The sequence below is a fragment of the Hylaeus anthracinus genome, unplaced genomic scaffold (genome assembly GCF_026225885.1).
Source record: "Hylaeus anthracinus isolate JK02 unplaced genomic scaffold, UHH_iyHylAnth1.0_haploid 0, whole genome shotgun sequence".
Taxonomy (NCBI): domain Eukaryota; kingdom Metazoa; phylum Arthropoda; class Insecta; order Hymenoptera; family Colletidae; genus Hylaeus; species Hylaeus anthracinus.
The window spans coordinates 18,678,771-18,696,446 of record NW_026533254.1 but is presented as its reverse complement, the minus strand read 5'-3'; the positions used below and the strand labels follow the sequence as shown (position 1 = coordinate 18,696,446).

At 40.7% G+C, this 17,676-nt stretch overlaps 5 protein-coding genes across 6 annotated transcripts; 1 reads left to right on the top strand and 4 right to left on the bottom strand.

Moving 5' to 3' along the window:
- The first annotated feature begins 317 nt into the window (after positions 1-317).
- On the top strand, positions 318-3,067 carry LOC128896395 (uncharacterized). The gene has a single exon (XM_054159771.1). It carries the CDS (start codon positions 323-325, stop codon positions 2,201-2,203), a length of 1,881 nt encoding a protein of 626 aa, XP_054015746.1. The 5' UTR covers positions 318-322; the 3' UTR covers positions 2,204-3,067.
- A 58-nt stretch (positions 3,068-3,125) lies between these two features.
- LOC128896417 (uncharacterized) lies at positions 3,126-3,490 on the bottom strand (the record flags this gene model as incomplete). Its single annotated transcript, XM_054159807.1, is given in 2 exon segments — positions 3,126-3,320; positions 3,359-3,490. Coding segments are annotated over 2 exon segments (327 nt in total), but the record flags the coding sequence as incomplete, so codon positions are not given.
- A 220-nt stretch (positions 3,491-3,710) lies between these two features.
- LOC128896409 (charged multivesicular body protein 3) lies at positions 3,711-5,081 on the bottom strand. Its single transcript, XM_054159795.1, has 4 exons — positions 4,888-5,081; positions 4,765-4,825; positions 4,307-4,701; positions 3,711-4,215 (listed from the first exon to the last, which is right to left on the bottom strand). Exons 1-4 carry the CDS (start codon positions 4,930-4,932, stop codon positions 4,051-4,053), a joined length of 666 nt encoding a protein of 221 aa, XP_054015770.1. The 5' UTR covers positions 4,933-5,081; the 3' UTR covers positions 3,711-4,050.
- Positions 5,082-6,041: 960 nt separating this feature from the next.
- LOC128896384 (uncharacterized) lies at positions 6,042-10,378 on the bottom strand. 2 transcript variants are annotated; one of them, XM_054159748.1, is made up of 3 exons: positions 10,141-10,378; positions 7,397-9,851; positions 6,042-7,342 (listed from the first exon to the last, which is right to left on the bottom strand). In XM_054159748.1, the coding sequence occupies exons 1-3, from the start codon at positions 10,272-10,274 to the stop codon at positions 6,116-6,118; spliced, it is 3,816 nt and encodes a 1,271-aa protein (XP_054015723.1). In that variant the 5' UTR covers positions 10,275-10,378; the 3' UTR covers positions 6,042-6,115. The 2 variants fall into 2 exon arrangements, with proteins under 2 accessions (XP_054015723.1, XP_054015722.1); XM_054159747.1 differs by having other exon boundaries at positions 6,042-9,851.
- A 348-nt stretch (positions 10,379-10,726) lies between these two features.
- Positions 10,727-17,510, bottom strand: LOC128896380 (uncharacterized). The gene is made up of 11 exons (XM_054159741.1): positions 17,286-17,510; positions 16,987-17,132; positions 16,568-16,738; positions 16,289-16,496; positions 16,086-16,210; positions 15,882-16,015; positions 15,542-15,807; positions 15,321-15,471; positions 12,451-15,243; positions 11,437-12,324; positions 10,727-11,346 (listed from the first exon to the last, which is right to left on the bottom strand). The coding sequence occupies exons 1-11, from the start codon at positions 17,462-17,464 to the stop codon at positions 10,939-10,941; spliced, it is 5,469 nt and encodes a 1,822-aa protein (XP_054015716.1). The 5' UTR covers positions 17,465-17,510; the 3' UTR covers positions 10,727-10,938.
- Between the last annotated feature and the right edge of the window lie 166 nt (positions 17,511-17,676).

The window sequence follows — 17,676 nt, the reverse complement described above, 5'->3', positions numbered from 1 at the left end:
GTTGTGTACATATTTCATAAATACGTTAAATATTTGTGATATATGGGAAAATGAAAAAAGGATGACGGGGTTCATCGTACTTTATCTTTGAACTGTATTGCACGACCACTATAAAATCATATCGTGAACAAAATCATAATGAGAAGATAATTTAAATTTGAATATTTTTGAAAATTTTGCTGTCAGCCAGGGTAGTGAAGACGTAACGGAATTTCTGATTTTTAATTAATCTCCTTTGTCAAGCTGTGCTGTGAGTTGTGACTTGTGACACGATGAGATTGTTGATTTGACGAAAGCACAGAAATACAAAATAATCAGAAAAATGCCACACCCGTGTGCCGTATGCGGTCGTTCGCGTATGAATCCAAACAATAGAGAGGAAGAGTACATGTTTTTTGGGCTTCCCGTTAATGACGAAACTAGATGCAGAAAGTGGCTGGAATTCTGCTGTCGCGAAGATTTGTACAAACTTACAAAAAAACAATTACTTCAAAGAATGGTTTGTTCGAAGCATTTTGAGCAAAAGGATTTTCTAAATGAATATTTCGACAGATTGAACGGTACAGCAGTACCTTCCATTTACGATCCTAAACAAAGTTTGTACAACATAACCTGTGTACTGTGTGGTCGTTCTCGACGAGATCCACCAGATTTAAATTACGACGGTACAACTTTTCACCATTTTCCTGGGGAAGAGTTTCGATGTCTTAAATGGCTCGATTTCGTTGGTGTAGATTCGTATTATAGACTAACGAGAAAAGAAATTTTGTTTTGTTACATTTGTTCAAAACACTTTGACCGTTCCCAATTTTTGCCTGGTTATAAAAACAGATTGGTAGACAATGCTGTACCCAACATTCGCAATCCTGATCAATTAGACGGATCTGAACAGTATAACATGGAAGTTACATCCGAGCCAAAGTCGTATAGTTCCGCAGAGAAAATATTAGATCCTTTACCACCTGCTGTTTTAGAAAGTCAAGCATGCGCCGCATGCGGTAGATCAAGATCTGATCCTATGAACAAATTGGAAAGATACAAGTTCCACCCTTTCCCTGCTTATGAAATTGGAAGGTGTTTAAGATGGTGTCAGTTTTTGGGAAGAGAGGATCTGTTGAAAATGTCTCCGAATCAAATACGAAAATTAGTTCTCTGTTCCAAACATTTTCAGACAGGCCAGAATTTCCATAAAGTAGGGCCTTGCGATGCAGTTCCGACTATAAAAGATGTATCGCATGTAAACCCAATCAATCCTGTAGAACAAATCGAAGATGAACAGGATATTATAGAGGAATCTAATTGTAATGATACGGCTAAGGGAATTAAAAAACAAAATTTTCCAAGACCTTTAGTATCTAGCAAAAAACCAAAGATAGATAATAAGCCTACACCTCTTGCAAAAAAACGTGGCAAGTCTAAAAGGCCGACACTCATTAACATTCCAAGGCCTGATTCTAATAACATTGAAAATCGTGTGATGAGAAAATTACCCCTTCCTCCTAATTCTAATTGGAAAGTTCAATTCATGGATCAACTTCAACCTATAACAGTAGGAAACAATATTAAATCAAGTATTACAAATAATATCCAACCTAACGTAAAGAAAGTGATTTTACCATTTACTGCTGACATATCAAATTTGGGCGATCCTATACCGGTACATAGTTTAGCCAGCATTCCTCCAGGTTTATTGATTAAGATAAATCTTCCAGAACAAGAGCAACAAAATCTGCTGAATGCTAACAAAAAGCAAACTAGAACAAAAATCACCCATATTCCTACTACGTCCAGCGACATCGATAAAAAACAACTGCACATGAAAAATGGTCAAGCATTGATTACGCTACCTGTGAGGAAACAATCCAAGGAAGATACAGATAAAAATTTAGTTGAATTTCTATCAATTTCTCCTGAAGAAACGGAACATAAAATGAATTCAAAAGGATTAGAAGCGTGCAAAGTTATTTTGCCGCATTCATTGGAAGCATCAGACGAAGAAGTGGAAGAATGTTTGACTTTGAAACAACAAAAACTTGTGCGACGTAAAAAAGCTTCAAGAAGAATGCGCAGAACAATTTTCCCTATTACAAGCGAAGTTAGATATTTTTTGCGGAAACTTGCACCCCATATGCATAGACTGCCTAGAAAAACTAGATCACGGATGAAACTTTCGATAGTAAATATGGTAATTGATCGCTTGTAAATTTGTTGAGATATAAATAAATTATAGTATTTGTAAAGATGTATACATATATAGTTGAATATAAATATTTTAAATGGATATGTATATTTGTAACTGAATGTATATTAAAAACAAACAGGTACATACTTTTTAAATACTAGCATGTAAGATATATTATTTGTATTATTTCGAAACCTTACGGTACACGTATTGTATGTCAACTTTTTCTAAATTTATGTTTTTACATGCTAAAAATAGGTTTTTAATGTCTCTGTATGCTACATAAATATCACGCTTTCGTCTACTGTATAAATTTGTTATAACGAATCTTTTCGTTTATCGTATGTGTCTGAGAATTTATTAGTTTCTCTATAGAAACGTTGTAGGTACATTTATCCCAAAGAACACAATATTTTTACACAAGACTTCTGAGACGTATAATTAATACAATTCCTAATTAATTTATTCAACTTTAAAGTATCATTTAATCTGAGAAAGGCTAAAAGTAGATGTACAATATCTGTGTAGTAAGCGGTATACATATATTTATAAAAGAATGGTGATAGGTATGATAATAATAGGTTAAAATAAGAAAAGGTTTTGTAGAGTACAAATGATATTTGTAGTAAATTCTTTGATAAATTTTGTTATTTGTTTTACATAATTGTCGAAAGGTACATGTTTAAATGTAAGAAGCGCAGAATTGTCGAGATTGATAAAAAATGACGGTTTATTTTGAAAATCAACGAAAAATCATTTGGAAATTTATAAAAAGATTTATCGTACAATGAATATTTATGGGAAAATTACGGAGATATAAGATAAGAATAATTTGTTCAAATATCTGTCTTTTGTCAATGAAATATATTTTCGTTTAACGCACAATGTCCAATATTTATTCAGTTAATATGCATGAAATTTAAACAAAAAGAATTACAATTATTTACCATAAATTCTGAGACAATTTCATTGACTTGAATGACATATCCGGCAATGGAGATACTTAGATTTTGTTTACATTGTAGTTGTTAATGTTTAATTGTACACGAGGATAGCAAAGTATCGGTTTTGAAATATCTTTATCTACATTTAAACGATTCTTTGTCTATGAAACTTTTGCAGAAGCAATCGGATCTACCGTAAATTAATACCGTAGTTTAATTTCTGCTTAGCTGTATTCATTTTTGATAGAAAATTATGCTACGTATCTAACAATAAGCTATAAAATGTAAATTTATTAATAAAATCATGATATTCTGTATAGTTGCACAAAATGCCAAGCGGATGTTCTACATAATTATTCATGCGATATACATATGTAATAATTTTGTTGTGATTTGGTCAAACATACCAAAGTAGCAAACATCTGAACCGAGTTGCTTCGTCAATAATAATATAGATTTATACATACAAGCAGTAACTTGTCTGCATAAACCTATGTACTCTGTTTACCGCACCGTAACACGAGTTTTTATACGTTTTTATAAATTGAATTTAATCGAAAGGTGTAAATAGAAAAGCCATCGAGTCGATAATCAGAATCATCGTTTACATATAATACATATTAATACAAGATTTTGCAATCATTATTACATTAAGCAGTACATATTTCAATGTAGTATAATCAAGAAGCCAGCTTCTCTGTAATTATGACTTTGTCGATAGTAAACATATAACGGTATCCTACGGATTACGTATAGATTACCAAAACTGGATAGAAAAACTGCAGAGAAAATGAATGTTTCTCTGCTGTTTTTGGTTATTTAATGTGTAGCATGTTTTGAAAATTTTCTAGAAATATTATTAAAATATATCAAGCTGATATTAACACTGAAAGTTGGTATCGATAAATTATTTACATATCGCAGCTAACTACGGAGACTTTGTAGTCTCATCTTCATTTCTTCAAGCTCCTTGTCATTTGTCTCTTCGTGTTCTTCGTCGGCAGATGTAGACGCTACTACCGAACCGGGAGTTTCCGTAACAACCGCGGGTGCTGTACCTAACTGACCTGCGGTGACTTCCCACAAGATCTGAAACATAAATCGATTAATTCCTTAACACATTCGGCATTTGTCGAATTCTACGAATATCTTTGATTTCGCGCATCAAAGTAAAGGTTACTTTATCTATTTCTTCATCCGCTTCGTCTTCCACTTCCTCCGAATCTTCGATAGAATCCATCGTTTCGTCTAACATTTCTTCGATGATACCAGCCTTCATCATTTCTTTTGACAATTCTCTCATCGTGGCAGCTACTTCGGGTACTCTGACCAACGACTGCATCGCTTGCATCACTTCTGTAGATTTCGAAACCGAACCTGCGACTCTGATCGTTGCCAGTTGATTTTTCATTTGTAAGGATACAGAATTCATATGAGCTTTCGATGTATAAATTTTGTTACAAGCTTTGCGTGCACGTATTATCTCTTTTGCGAGAATTTTACAGACATCCTTGTCACCTTTCTTTGCTGCTTCCTTCAAAGAACGTTTCACTTTTTCTTCTTCTCGCTGAATTGCTGCGTATAAGTAGTATCATCGATTTTAGAATGTATACAATGTATTATTTTTAAGCGACTTACCTCTAACCTGTCTATCGAGTTGAAAACCTTCTTTCCTTAATTTATGTGTCCATTCTTGAACCTGAAATAAAATTCTGTATAAACATTGAGATCATTCGATAGAGTTGATCGCGACTTTCCAACCATTTCTTTTGGATTCTTTTCCTGGGATTTTCCAAACAAGCCCATTTTTTTCCAATGTTGACAGAAACGTCAAAAAGAGTATACGAAGTGTGCATTCGTCCTTCGCACCAACCAAACATAACCAAACTTTGCCAAACTATCTCGCTCGATTCGTAAACCTTCCGTCCGTGGTAATGGCAACTATCGGTATTACGTCATTATTACACGTGACTCATACGGGCGATAAAGAACAACCAAGATAACAATCTGATAACAATCTGAACACTTTGAGGATAAAAATATTCGATGCAATGATAAGACGTTGGGGTAGTTATCTGGAAATTTTCAAGTAATTTTAAACAAAGAGAAGTGCCATTTGAAATAGTTTTATTGATTCGAGTAAATGGTACATCGAGTTTCTAGACAAATTTGTTTTAATCTGTCTTCAATTTCTAGGTGTCATTTAATTAGTTATTTTACGTCTGCTGTATATGTATAAAAGAAAAGTAATTTTCTCCTTAAAGCTCCTTATATTCAAATTGTTAATCTTATTTAATTGTTCTTGTTGAAATAAATTATTTCGTTGATAAAGTTCGGTTTTATGTTCGTGTTCGTTATTCTTTTATGTAGAATCCCTACATGGTTTATCGACGTTATGGTAATGTACCGACAGGTGCCGGTAAACACAAGGTAAATGGCGCCATCTAACGGTGAAAAAAGGAATTATTCGAGGACAAGCTTGAGCGTTTTCCCGGTGGTGCGCTGATCGGAGGTCGGAATTTTAGTTCGATTTATTCACCGCTAGATGGCGATCGATCCGATCTATACAATTTCAACATTTATTTATTTCATTTATTTATATCATGGTATATACTGCCGTAGTTTATAATAATAGACAAATGTTTAAAGGGCACATTTCACTTGAATTGCTTTATATATTTTGTTACCGTTGAACTGTATTAATAGATAAACAGTAATTCGTGTCGTTAAGGTACTTTACCTTATCGAATACCGAACGTAGTCTTATTTACCCTTGTGAACCTTGCGACGTATTTTATAAAATGTAAATTGAATAAAGAAAGGAAAAGTAGGCGACTAGGATCGAAGGGAAGGGAAATGAACGGGTTCAATTGAAGCGATGATTCGTCAATTTCTCGTTGAACTTGGCAAACTGATTAGTCGGAAGATAGTTACGATTTATTATACAATATTAGTAAATAATAAATATTCGATACTGCAAAAGAATTGTTCAGAGGTCAGAAGTGGTGGTTAAGATCATGTCTCTTAACCAGTTTAACACGTTCGTCACTATTTCGACTCGTTGATTTACGGTCTCGTCGATGTTACGCTGATAACGGAATTTATCAAACTTGATCTGTTTCTGTCGTTGGTACTCATAATTGGCTGCATCGACGTTTTTGTACGAGTTAGCATTTTCCTTCTGTTGCGTAATCACAGGTGTTTCCTGTGATTTGTAGTTTCCGGAAACCGCATGAACGGATAACAAATCCCGAATGAGATCCTTGTCAGCGTTATCTTGGTCGTTTCGATCGTTGGTGATTTTCTCTTTTGCGTCAAGAGTCCACGGAGCTTGGACTTTTTCCAAGCTCAGGGAAAGATTGTATTTTTTTGCAAAAGTCTCGACGGGCATCGAGAGAATATGTATACTGTCGACAACCGAATCGCGTCCTCTTTGTTCGTTGGAAAAACTAGCTTTGGTCGATTCACGTTTCGAAATGTTCCTCTTGGTCTTTCTCTTTGCAATCGTTTCGATTAGTTTGTCCGCGGTGGTATTGTTTGTGTCTGGATTGTTTCTTACAGCGCGAACAACGTTACCCTCTAGGGGTACGCAACAGGGACACTCTTTGTTTAATAGATGTTCGCACACTTTCCTAGAGATTGACAAGGCGTACGAACCATCGTTCAGTTTTCTTATCTCCAATGGTAGTTTTACACCATCACCGACGTAATACAAATCCGAGTTGCGAAGACTCGGCACGTCGGCGTCGTCCGTGAAATTATTCTTCTTTACGGTCATTTTTCCCAAATAGGCGTAATCGTGTTCAGGAGAACCGTAATCCGGGTAAACTTGTGTACTCGAGCTGAAATTTATTTCCATTCCCGGTATCCCTTCTGTACTATCGTATTCGTCTGGGCTCGCAGCATCGTTACTTTCCGTAGAAAACACCCTCAAAGATTCATCTTGATTTCTCGATCTAGCAGGTACAATGTTGAACATCGTTGGCTTCGAAACCGCTTCGTGGCTTTCGACACTTTGTTCTCTTTCGTTCTGTTCAAATTTCGAGGGTTTGAGTATTCTTGTCGCTCCCACCAAATTGTAATTCGAAGGCGTAACGAGGCCAAGTTTCTTCTCTTCGGAATCTTCGAAGCAAACGTTTTTCGGATAGGAACTCGTAACTCGCGTAGCCGGGGTATCTTCCCCGTTAAACTTGGACACGTCAGCGTCGGCGTCGGCGTCGGCGTCGGCATCGGCATCGGCATCGGCATCGGCATCGGCATCGGCATCGGCATCGGCATCGACGTGTTTCATCTGCATCGTGTCGGTAATGTTTGATGTATCGGACAATTCTTGTTCGACAGTTTCCTCCGTGTTTGTTAAGACAGACGTGGTAGAAGTTGACTCGTAAATGTTCAAGTTGGTGAATATCTTGTGAAAGTTATCGATATTCGATGGATCGATCGATTCGGGCTGTTGCGCGGTTTCCGTTGTCGTAATCTCCGCGTGTTCGATTTCCATCAGGGTCAGTTGATCGTCCAAGGTGGCCCGGATGACGGACTCGTTCAACAGTTGGTCGTTCGTCGAATTTTTCGGCTGAAGGATAGTCTGAACGCTTTGGACAATCATGTTCCGAACAGCGGGTTGCTTGGCTGCTCGCAAGTCGATGGCTGGATCGCGAACAAGACTTTTAACGGTGGCTTGTAGTTTAGCGAAATCGGTCGCAGTTGGTGGTTCCTCGTTCGACGTGGGCTCCAACGTGACCAGACTCGTAATCCATTTCCCGTTCTTGAATTGACGTTCTTTAACGGTCATCGGTGGAAGTTCTGCATCAGAGACGGCTGCGGCTGCCATCGTGTTCCGCAAATTACTCTTGATTACGTTGGTGGTCCAGTCATCGTCGAAATTCGATCTAGCGACGCCGGTCAGTTTCGCTAAAAGATTTTTCACCTTGTCGAGGATCGTGTGTTCGATCGGTGGCATGGACAGGATGCCTTTCAAGTTCGGTATCTTGACAATTTCTTCGAGTAAGTCATTGCCTGTCGAATCTACCGTTTCCCGATCCATGTTTTCGCTCGTTTCAGACGAGTAGTAGTAGTCGTTGTTCGCAAACTTATTAATTACCGCTTTAATCGACTTCCGAAGAAGCGTATCGTTGCCGAAAGGCAACGTTTGATTTTTTATCTTGTCACCGTTCTCACTGGCCAACGATTTCACCCTCGACTCTACGAAGCCCGAGTCGTCTTTGTGTCTGGTTGTTGTTTCGTTGCTGGTATTCATCGATATCGTGGTCTCGTTAGTATCGTTGCCGTCGATTCGTTCTCTCTCGCGATTTTGTTTCAGCAAGAGACTCGCTGAATCTTGCGCGAATAATTGCTTGTTCGTCGTATCATTGACCGGCAGCGTAAAACCTTGGAAAACGAACGCGTTTGTTTCCGTCGAAGAGGAGTAACCGTTGGACTCGTAGTTACCTATATTATGTTTTCCACTTTTAGGCTCGAAATATGTACGCGTCACTTGTTTAACGTCAGAGTAATCTGTATCGTCTAGCCCGGTACTTGTTTCGTATTCGTTTGCAAATTCCTCTTTCTCGACGCTTTTCTCAACCATTTCGATCGAATAATCGCGACGATCGTTGTCTTTCGAAATATTTTCTGTGGATATTTTCGATGTTATCGATGTCGCGGGAGTTGTGTTTCGCGAAGCTTTTAACAGTGTTTCGGCAACATTGGAAGTACACGGACGTTGGCCAATAATTTGTTTGTTCTGGTTAAAATGAAAATCGCGACCTCGACCGAATGGCGCGCGTTGGCCAACATTCGAATCGGGTCTGCCAGCGACCGCTTTAAATGGAATATTAATTGTCAGCGGGTTCTCTGTGCGAATCGTATCTGAAAGGATCGCGTATTCGGGATCTATGCGATAAACGTACGGCAGATACGGTATTCCCTCGATTCCTTCTCGTTGTCCCATCGGGCTCGGTTTTTTAGACGGAACATTGGCTAAATATCGACGATCATCGCGCGATGCAAGTAAACTTTCTGCTAAATATGCTTCATTGGGACCGTTTCCGTAGATTTGTTTTTGTCGTTGTCTGTTTTCGTTTAAAAGCACAATCTTGTTATCCTCTTTCTTTTCTGCTTTACTTTTCCTTGGTAACATACCGTGTTCTCGTAGCGTTTCTTTTCTAGAGGATGGATTATTATTTTTCACCTTACAGTAACAAACGTATTTATCGTCGTCGATTACGCCGCTCTTTTGCACCGAGTTCCTACGGATGGCGCCAACGGCAACGGTGTCGTCACGGGCTTTTAGTTTCAGTTTCTCACGAATCGCTTTTAAAATGGCAACGTTACGATCGGCCGCGTATTCTTCTACTTTCGACCGTTGCAACGGATCGCGTTCCATCGCTGTGTTAGGATTTTTTAACGAAACCAGCCGCAATCGGGAACTTGGCTCGACGGAAGAGTCGTCATTTTGACGAACGTTGTAAGAATTTCGGGTATTTCTAGATTTTAAAAGGTCCTGGTTTACTTTTTCCATCGGCGCGGAGACCCTTTCTTCGAGAATCGAGGTTTTGCATCGTTTCGTTTTTTGACTCATCCCAACAGGGTCCTGCGCCTCTTCGTTTCCGTGTCTTTTCTTCTCTTCGGTCATTGGCATCGGAACCGATAAACTTTTTTTAGAGTCGAGTTTCGCATTTGATTCGTCGCGAGCTGACGACAGATCCGGAAGTATCGTGAATAGTCTGTAACGGGAAATCGGTTCATCGTCAGTTATACAATCAGCGAAATGTAATTGAAACGTCGCGTCGCGTCACGTAAGTGTCGTTGACGTTCAAGTTGAGTTGCATCAACTTCACCATCGGACAACTAACATACATTTCGAGTGTGTGGCCTAGTACCGTAATCCAAAAATCGTTCGAGGGGAATCTCGTTAGAAAAATGGAAAAAATGTTTCGATGTACCGAATGGGAATCTATTTTGTAACAGTAATTCGATTAATATATTCGTTACTTGAAAATGTTTTTAAATTACCTTGTACCGGTGATAATAGTTTCCGTGTCCTCGTCATTTCCAGGATTAATCGTTTTCGATCTAGCTATCGCGAGCAGCGATAAAAATACCAAACAAACGAATATCGAACGATGCATTACGATCGCAAAATTCATTCGCGATCGTTAGATTCACTTCACTTTGTTACTTTAACATTAATCGATTAACGACGTTTTATTTTCTTTGTTTCTTCGAAGCAAACGGTGTAAAGATCGCTCGACGACTGTGCCACTCGACGCCTATATTTGACAGAAATTGCATATACTTATGTTTTCATCGTTGCATATACTTAGCCATTGCAAAATCCACAAGGTCGAGTAATATCCGTGTCGAAATCATTGATATGTAGGCCGTCGAAAAATGATGTCGATGAAAAGAAGACGGTTACAATCGTCTCGTTTATATTAATCTTTATATCTTTCGGTAAAGGTATATTATTTTTCTGAATCGTGTATTTTAGTGGGCTATCGAGAAATATGCAGCGAGTAATCGAATCTAAATGAGGTGGATTTTCCACTCGAAACTGGAAAAGGATTGGATTTAATTTTTGCTCGATTAAAAAAGTATATCGTTTGAAATATTCTTTATTTTATTATACATTAAAAAAGAAGCGACGAAAAATAGACATTTTATGGCTGTCCCAACGACTCGGCCGGGGTGGTTGGAGTACTTGGAGTACCCAATGAGGGAATAATTACGCAAGTGCGAATTAACGAAAGAGGACAAATGGACAGTGTAGCGTACGTATCGGTATGTTTGGGGGCTCTGGTAACGGTATCATCAATGTAAAATATGCGTGATTCCGGTAAGTAACGTAAAAAATTTTTTTACATTTATTATCGCACTATGGAAAGTATTTCGAGCGACACCTATCGATTCTAGATCGGTCGAGTTCGTTGGTACGTTAGTCTCCGAAGCCTCGTTAAAATTCTTGTCTAGATTTTCGATCAATCGTTCTACCGTCCCTGTTAAATTTTTAGCTTTCTCTAAACCATCGACCACAACATTTTGCAATTTTGGTATGCTTTCTTCTACGAACGATGATAATCCTCGATTCTCGTTGTCGCTTCTTTCTAGATGGGCTATTTTCCGAACCATCGATTTCTCAACGTCGTCGATGTCGCTGTGCGTTAAAATCTTCGGATTCGAAGGAACTTGTTCCAAGCGTTGCAGTTCTAACGGTTGGTCCTGAGAAAAAGAAAATGTCAAGTAAAGGAATTAGAATGAATATTTTGAGACGATCGCGACACGTAGCTACTCGTAACGTAATTAATCAACCTTTGTTCGATCGAACGTTTGTCTTCGAAATCTGCCGAGTCTCTTGGTCCAAGGTAACGCCAACGTCGGCATTTCTGACTCGATATTTACGTTCTCTTGGATTGCCTCGCTGCTCTCGTTGTCCCTCTCGCTCGCGGTATAAACTTGCAACATTTGCGACGTGTTTTCGTTCGCGTGGTCGCAACCTTCTCCGCTTTCCTCGGACTTGGATTTGTCTTGTAGAAAATCTGGCGTATCTCGATATACCATGGATAATTTTGCCTGTGTTCTTTGCGTATCGGATGTCTCCGAAGATTTCCTTTCTACCGAGTTCTCCTTACTCTCGGGAATTTGTTCGAGTTCGTTATCTCGTTCGAGTCGAGTGGTCTCATCTCGAGATTGGTTCTCCTTCGATCCTGTTAATCTTTCGAAAAGTTCGTCGGCGTATCGCAAATCCAACGCGTCGATTAAAATCCTCAAAAGTTCGCCAGTGTTCAAGTTTCTCGCCGAGTCTTGTAATTTTACAAGGTCTTGGAAGTAATCGACTTTTCCTCGAGGATCTCTCAAGCCCGGAAGTCTGTTTTTACCCTCGAGTTGGTTCGTTTGGCGAATTTTATAAGGATTATACAAGACGGGCTTCCAAATCGTTTCGTACACGATTTTCCTCGTTTGCAACGGATCCCTGTATAATAATTTTAAAGCGGGCTCTCCGGCGCTGACGTTCATCTCGGAAGGATCGATTACGTATATCTCTCGAGTCACGGGCAATTCGTTTGATTCTTTGTCGATCTCTTCGCTGGAATCTTGAACGATTTCGAGATTCTCGTAAGGATTGCGCCGAAACGAATCGTAGACGTAGGTGTGTTTGGTATCGTAGTAGCGCGCGTCTGGGTTAGGAGATGGTGGTACCTATGAAATGAAACAAAACAAGACGATTAAATTGAACGCGTGTTCGTTGTTTCGGTTTGTTTTGCCAACTATTGTCACGATAACGTTACTTTCGTATACATATCACAATTAAAAGGTTTGGTTTACCCGTAGGCTCCTTTTTCGATCGCTCAGCGGGTTCCGTTGATAGTGGAAGATTCGTGGACTGTCGAAATTTTCCACCAAAGCCAAGTAAGATCGATCGTATTTGTTTTCGTCGTTGGAAAATTTCCTCTTCGTTGCAGTTTCATTCTCGTACAAATCCCTCGATCGAATTATGGCGTCCGTTGGTTCGCGAGGATCGGATAGTTGAATGATCCCCGAATGACGAAACTTTTGCGGATCCTTACTATTGAAAATCCTCTCTCGAACGCTGCGCATCCTCGCGACTTCGGTTATCGGAATACTTGACGTTTTTACCGTTTCGCTGCTCGCGTCGTTTTCTTTGTATGCTTTCGCCTCGATTGGATGGTAAATCGGAATGCGATCGATCGTATCGCCAACGTCATCGTTGGCCTCCCTTTTACTCAGGTTTCTCTTCCTTTCTTCGACTTTCATTTCGATTTCCTCTACGTTGACAAAGTTTCGCAAGGATTCTTGCAACATGTCGTATCGTTTTTCGCGCACCTCTTCATTCGATTCTTCCAACCGATCCGCTCGATTCTTTGCGCGTTGTCGTAATCTACCGGTCGATCGTAAATTCGAATTCAAAGTTGACGCAACGCCGACACTTGGTCGTTTTTCTTTCTTCTCGTCGAGCATCTTTCTCCGAGTCAATAGCGCTCTCGCCCTATCCATCAGTCGCGTTTCCCATGGTCTCGCATCGCTCGATTTGTTTCTCTTGCTTGAAGAATTGCCGATTCGGCGTCCGTCTTGTTTTCTATTCTTCGTTGTCAGAGTTTTTGGATTTTCGTCTTTGTTTTCAGTGTTTCCAAGCGTTCCGGATAAAACTTGTGTTTCGACTGGTCGCATCGAGATCTCTTGTAGTACGGTCGTATCGTTATTATAATCGTTTTCGGGCTCGGTCGCAACGATGCTTTCGTCCGATAGAATGGCTGGTATGAAAGCCGTGCTAGAATTTTCGCTTTCCGAGATGTCGACTTGTTCCGGCCATGGCCGCGGCCGTAGCGTTTCGTTTTGGTCCGCGACGTTCTGGCCGACGTCGATGATGGCATCGACATCGATTGCTGGAGAATTTTCCCAACTTGTCCGAGTATACTCCGCGACATCCCCGAGAGTATCGCTCGACGCTTTCTCTTGCGCGGATTCTCCGAATCGGTTAGGATAAAATGTATTCTGGTCGAGATGAATTTTTGTCGTATTCGATGGCGAGATGGAGTCATCATTCTCGTTGAAAGTCGACATAGTCGAGGAAGAATCGCCGAGAGAATAGTTGCCAACGATTTCCGAATTGGACTGGTTTCGCGGAAACTCGTTCGCGTCGCGTTGGATTTTCGAATTGGGCGATTCGGTATGTAATTTTAATATTTCCATCGGTGAATCAGCAAGTTCCGAAAATACCTCTACATCAGTAACATCGTGAGAATTCATACCGGCGACATCGACATCGACATCGACATCGGTATACGTTTCTTGTTCGGACGATGTTTCCGCGTTTCTCTCGGATTCCAAAGATTCGGGAGGGTTTCTTTTCGGTCGGCAAACGCACGGTTCCGACTGCCGAACAACTCTACAATCGCAATCCTTGGAATTCGCGTCGTCCTCGTTGATCATTTCTTCGTCGAGTATAGCGTATAAATTTCTGTGTTTTCTTGTAGCTCTTGTATCCCGAGGTTGGTAGGTTTCAGCTTGGCAAAGTTCAAAGTTTGCGGAGCCTGTACGATCGTAAGACGTCTTCGAGTTTACGAAATATTTATCGGTTTCGTCCAATTGTAAACGATAATCGTTCCCATCTTTCGCCGAAAGGTTGTCGGCCGTCCCCGTCGGCGCTGCCTCTCGATCGTTCGTCGCGTCGGCGTCAGCGTCGTCTTTGTCGTAATCGACGTGATCGTTTCGCGGAGAGTTGTCGGTGGTAACGAAAAGATCGGCTCGCGGAAACCCTTGGAGGGGTATCGTCTCGAAGAACCCGTAAAAAGTGTTTTCTCCGCTATCGTTCTTTTCCAGCTCGACAACGCTCGGCCGAACCGTTTCCATTTCTCTACCGCGTTCTCCGCTTTTCGTTTCTCGACCGTTGGCGTTGGCTCGCACTTGGACTACATCCTCGAGTCTACGAAGAATTTCCTTGTTTGAATTGAAAGCAGAGTCTGCGGCGGCGACCTCTTCGAACAGATCTCTCTTGGATCTTTTCGTTGTTCGAATTAACCTATCCGTCCCGTGTCCCGAATGATCGCTCGATGTCGTAAAACTCGCGCGAGTCAACAGATGGTAGAGAGACTCGAGATAATCGATCGCGCTACTAGACGATCTTGCGTTTTGTATCTTGGATATCAACGATACCGTTTCCGCGACGGCTTCGCCGATGAAACCTTTGATCGTCGGCGTCGTTCTCGTTCTCGTTCCAGTCGTTCCAGTCGTTCCAACTAGATGCTCGATTCGCGTCAAACGATCTTTGAACTCTGCCAATTTCGCGCTCGTATCGTCTCCGTCATCGATGATATTCGTGTGCTTGCGCTCGATTGCGGAGCCCGGTAATCCCGGTAATCCTTTAACGATCGACGTTATTCTGCCCTCGTACTCGTCCAGTTTCTTCCTCACGAAATCCTTCAATTGCTCCAGTTCCCTTCTCGCGTTTGGTTTCCTAGCTGACCGTGACTGTGACTCGTTTCTTTCTTTCCTCTTTACGCGAACTTTAATACCTCCTACTGTTTTTCCTAATTCTCGGGGAACGCGTTTATCGATTCGCGTTATCGATACCTTGCCAGTTTCCGTGCAGGATTTTACCTAGAACAATTAATTTAGAACGATACGTGAATCTAACAAAATTTGAATTTAATTGTATGCGAACGTTCGTAAAGTACTTTGAAATCGGGAAGAACCCAAAAGCCTATGCCAGTCGAGGGAAAGTTGATACGCAAACTGTTCGAGTCGCGTACGATCGCAGGTTTCACATCGGGAACCGTGTCGTTGGTCAGAGTCAGAGTCAGCGGTTCGTTGTTCAAGAGAACGGTCCTGAAAGTATAAATGACTATATGAAAACGGAATCGAAAAGGCTTTCTTCTCGAAAAAGTAAGAAACATACTCGGCAAACATTCTGTTCGATGCATCGAAACCTGGTAGAAGAACGTATTTGTGAATGGTCGTAATTTTTGTTCCTTTCAGATCGATTTCGACGTTCTCGGGACTTGGGTTCGCTCCAAAAATAATAACGGATCCTTTCTCGTATCTGTTTGTGGCTTTGGTGCAATGACAGTACAAGTACACGTGACTTGCGTTGCCATTTTCAATTTCTGTCTCGAATACTTTTCCACCGATGAGAGTTTTATGGAGCAAGGACACCCAGTAATCCTACGCAATTGTCGTTGTCTACGTTAATTATTATCGTCGATTTTTGTGTCGTTACTCCAAAGGTAGCACCTTACCGGGGTTGGCCGAGTCAAATCCGACGGTTGCCTCATGAAAACATTCACCTTCGACTTTGCCGCGTTTCCTAACCTTCTTGCCAAAACGAGTGCTCCGAGGTACGAGCTCTTGTATTTTTCCGGCTTGGATTCGGCTATCGCAAAAATAAACACGTTCAGATCATTTTATCTAGACAACCGTTTTATTGTACGTATAATACTTACCGATCCATAACGGTCGCTTCTCCATGAAAGGTCCTATAACTTTCGACAGATCTTGTATGTCTTTTTCTAAATTGTCTTCGGGTATAAGTACGCGCTCGTTGTCCAAAGTAACGGAGTCGAATTCGCTGAAAACATTGGTTGGAAAATTGACAAATGTTGACGTAATTTTGAGTAAATTTCACACGAGACTAAAGGTAATTTACGGGTGCCAGGTGATGGCTGAAAGCGTAGATATAGCAACGTTCAAATAATCCCAAAGGTATCGTCGTTGGTTGTTCGTTTTGTAAGTTACAACGTCGGGACCTATAACTCTACTGTTCGAATATCTGGGATACGTGTTCAGTGTTCGTCGCAGATTCGCTACCCCTCTCGCTAAGTCGGTCGCTGATACGTTGCATCTGGTTTGACATTCTGGAGAGTAAACGGTAAGTTGTAACTAATAGGTAGCTGTTGTTATTATTAATATTATACATGATATTTACCGTATCCCAGCTGCCAGCTTGCATTCAAGCCCATTCGATCGCTGAAAGAAACTATCCGTGACACGTCTTCTCGTCGATCGCGATCGTTCGTAATATATTCAGCCGATATGCAAGCAATCGTATCCAATCCCGCGTTATCCGCCCATCGATGCGCCAAAACCCAATCGGACTCTGCGATCGTGTAATCAAATGTTAACGTCTTTTCGTATGTATCCGGTATCCGAAAGAATCAAATACCGCGATTGATTCCATTTCGAGAAACTTGATATTATATTTACATTCGTTACTTTTGTTCGACAAAAATCATTGGCATTTAAATTAACCGCGATAATGGCTATCTTACAATTACCCGACGACTATCGACAGAAGAAGCGGCTGTTGATAGCGACAAAACCACGACAAGAAATTGTTACGGTTACCGGATAAAACGAAATTCTGATTCCCCTCTGGATCTTCTCGAGAACTCGATCCTTTAGACTGGAAAAAAGTACCGCGTGTTCCACCGAATCGAACGTAAGCAGGACTTAAGGCTTTCGCTAAACGTATGCTTTCCTCGAATTTCGTGCTGAAAAAGTAAAAGCTAGTTTTTATAAAAAAAAAAGGATAAACGGAAAAATTATAATATTCGTCGATTGCAAAACTAGCTTGTAAAACTAATTTTGACGAGTGACGTATGGTACAAGCCAATGCAAGGACGTTACAAAGTCCTTATACGTACCTTGACGCGGTTTCGCGCAATAAAACTGACGGGTCAACGGTCAGGCTGAGAAATTTTTCGTCAATTATCGAGACGGGCTTCTCAAAGTTGACGTTCAACGTTAACACTTGAGCGCGAGAATGAGTCGTAACAAAGAAGAAAACGAATAAATAGTAAAAGCTGCGCTTGCACCGCTTCATTTTATCGTCGTCTCGCGTTGGCGTCGGCGTCGGTGTCGGCGTCGGGGTCGGTTTGATTGGTTCTCGATAGATTTAAACAGAGATTCTGAAACGTTTCACGGAAAGGTTTTTTTCGTACTGAGAGGCGATTGTTGAACGAACAAAGCGCGACACTCGTTGACGAAAATTGCGCCAGGTATTTGACAAGTTTCGAAATCGTGAAATGGTTGGTT

What these genes read in the sequence shown, in the direction of transcription:
- LOC128896409 (XM_054159795.1), bottom strand. Translation starts at nt 4,932, where the DNA reads ATGGGCTTGTTTGGAAAATCCCAGGAAAAGAATCCAAAAGAAATG. An exon ending in AAAAGAATCCAAAAGAAATG is followed by an intron (nt 4,826 to 4,887) that starts GTTGGAAAGTCG and finishes ATTTTATTTCAG; the next exon opens with GTTCAAGAATGGACACATAA. An exon ending in CGGATGAAGAAATAGATAAA is followed by an intron (nt 4,216 to 4,306) that starts GTAACCTTTACT and finishes TTTATGTTTCAG; the next exon opens with ATCTTGTGGGAAGTCACCGC.
- LOC128896384 (XM_054159747.1), bottom strand. Translation starts at nt 10,274, where the DNA reads ATGAATTTTGCGATCGTAATGCATCGTTCGATATTCGTTTGTTTGGTA. An exon ending in ACTATTATCACCGGTACAAG is followed by an intron (nt 9,852 to 10,140) that starts GTAATTTAAAAA and finishes TTCCCGTTACAG; the next exon opens with ACTATTCACGATACTTCCGG.
- LOC128896395 (XM_054159771.1), top strand. Translation starts at nt 323, where the DNA reads ATGCCACACCCGTGTGCCGTATGCGGTCGTTCGCGTATGAATCCAAAC.
- LOC128896380 (XM_054159741.1), bottom strand. Translation starts at nt 17,464, where the DNA reads ATGAAGCGGTGCAAGCGCAGCTTTTACTATTTATTCGTTTTCTTCTTT. An exon ending in TTGCGCGAAACCGCGTCAAG is followed by an intron (nt 17,133 to 17,285) that starts GTACGTATAAGG and finishes TTACTTTTTCAG; the next exon opens with CACGAAATTCGAGGAAAGCA. An exon ending in AAACGTTCGATCGAACAAAG is followed by an intron (nt 11,347 to 11,436) that starts GTTGATTAATTA and finishes TCTTTTTCTCAG; the next exon opens with GACCAACCGTTAGAACTGCA.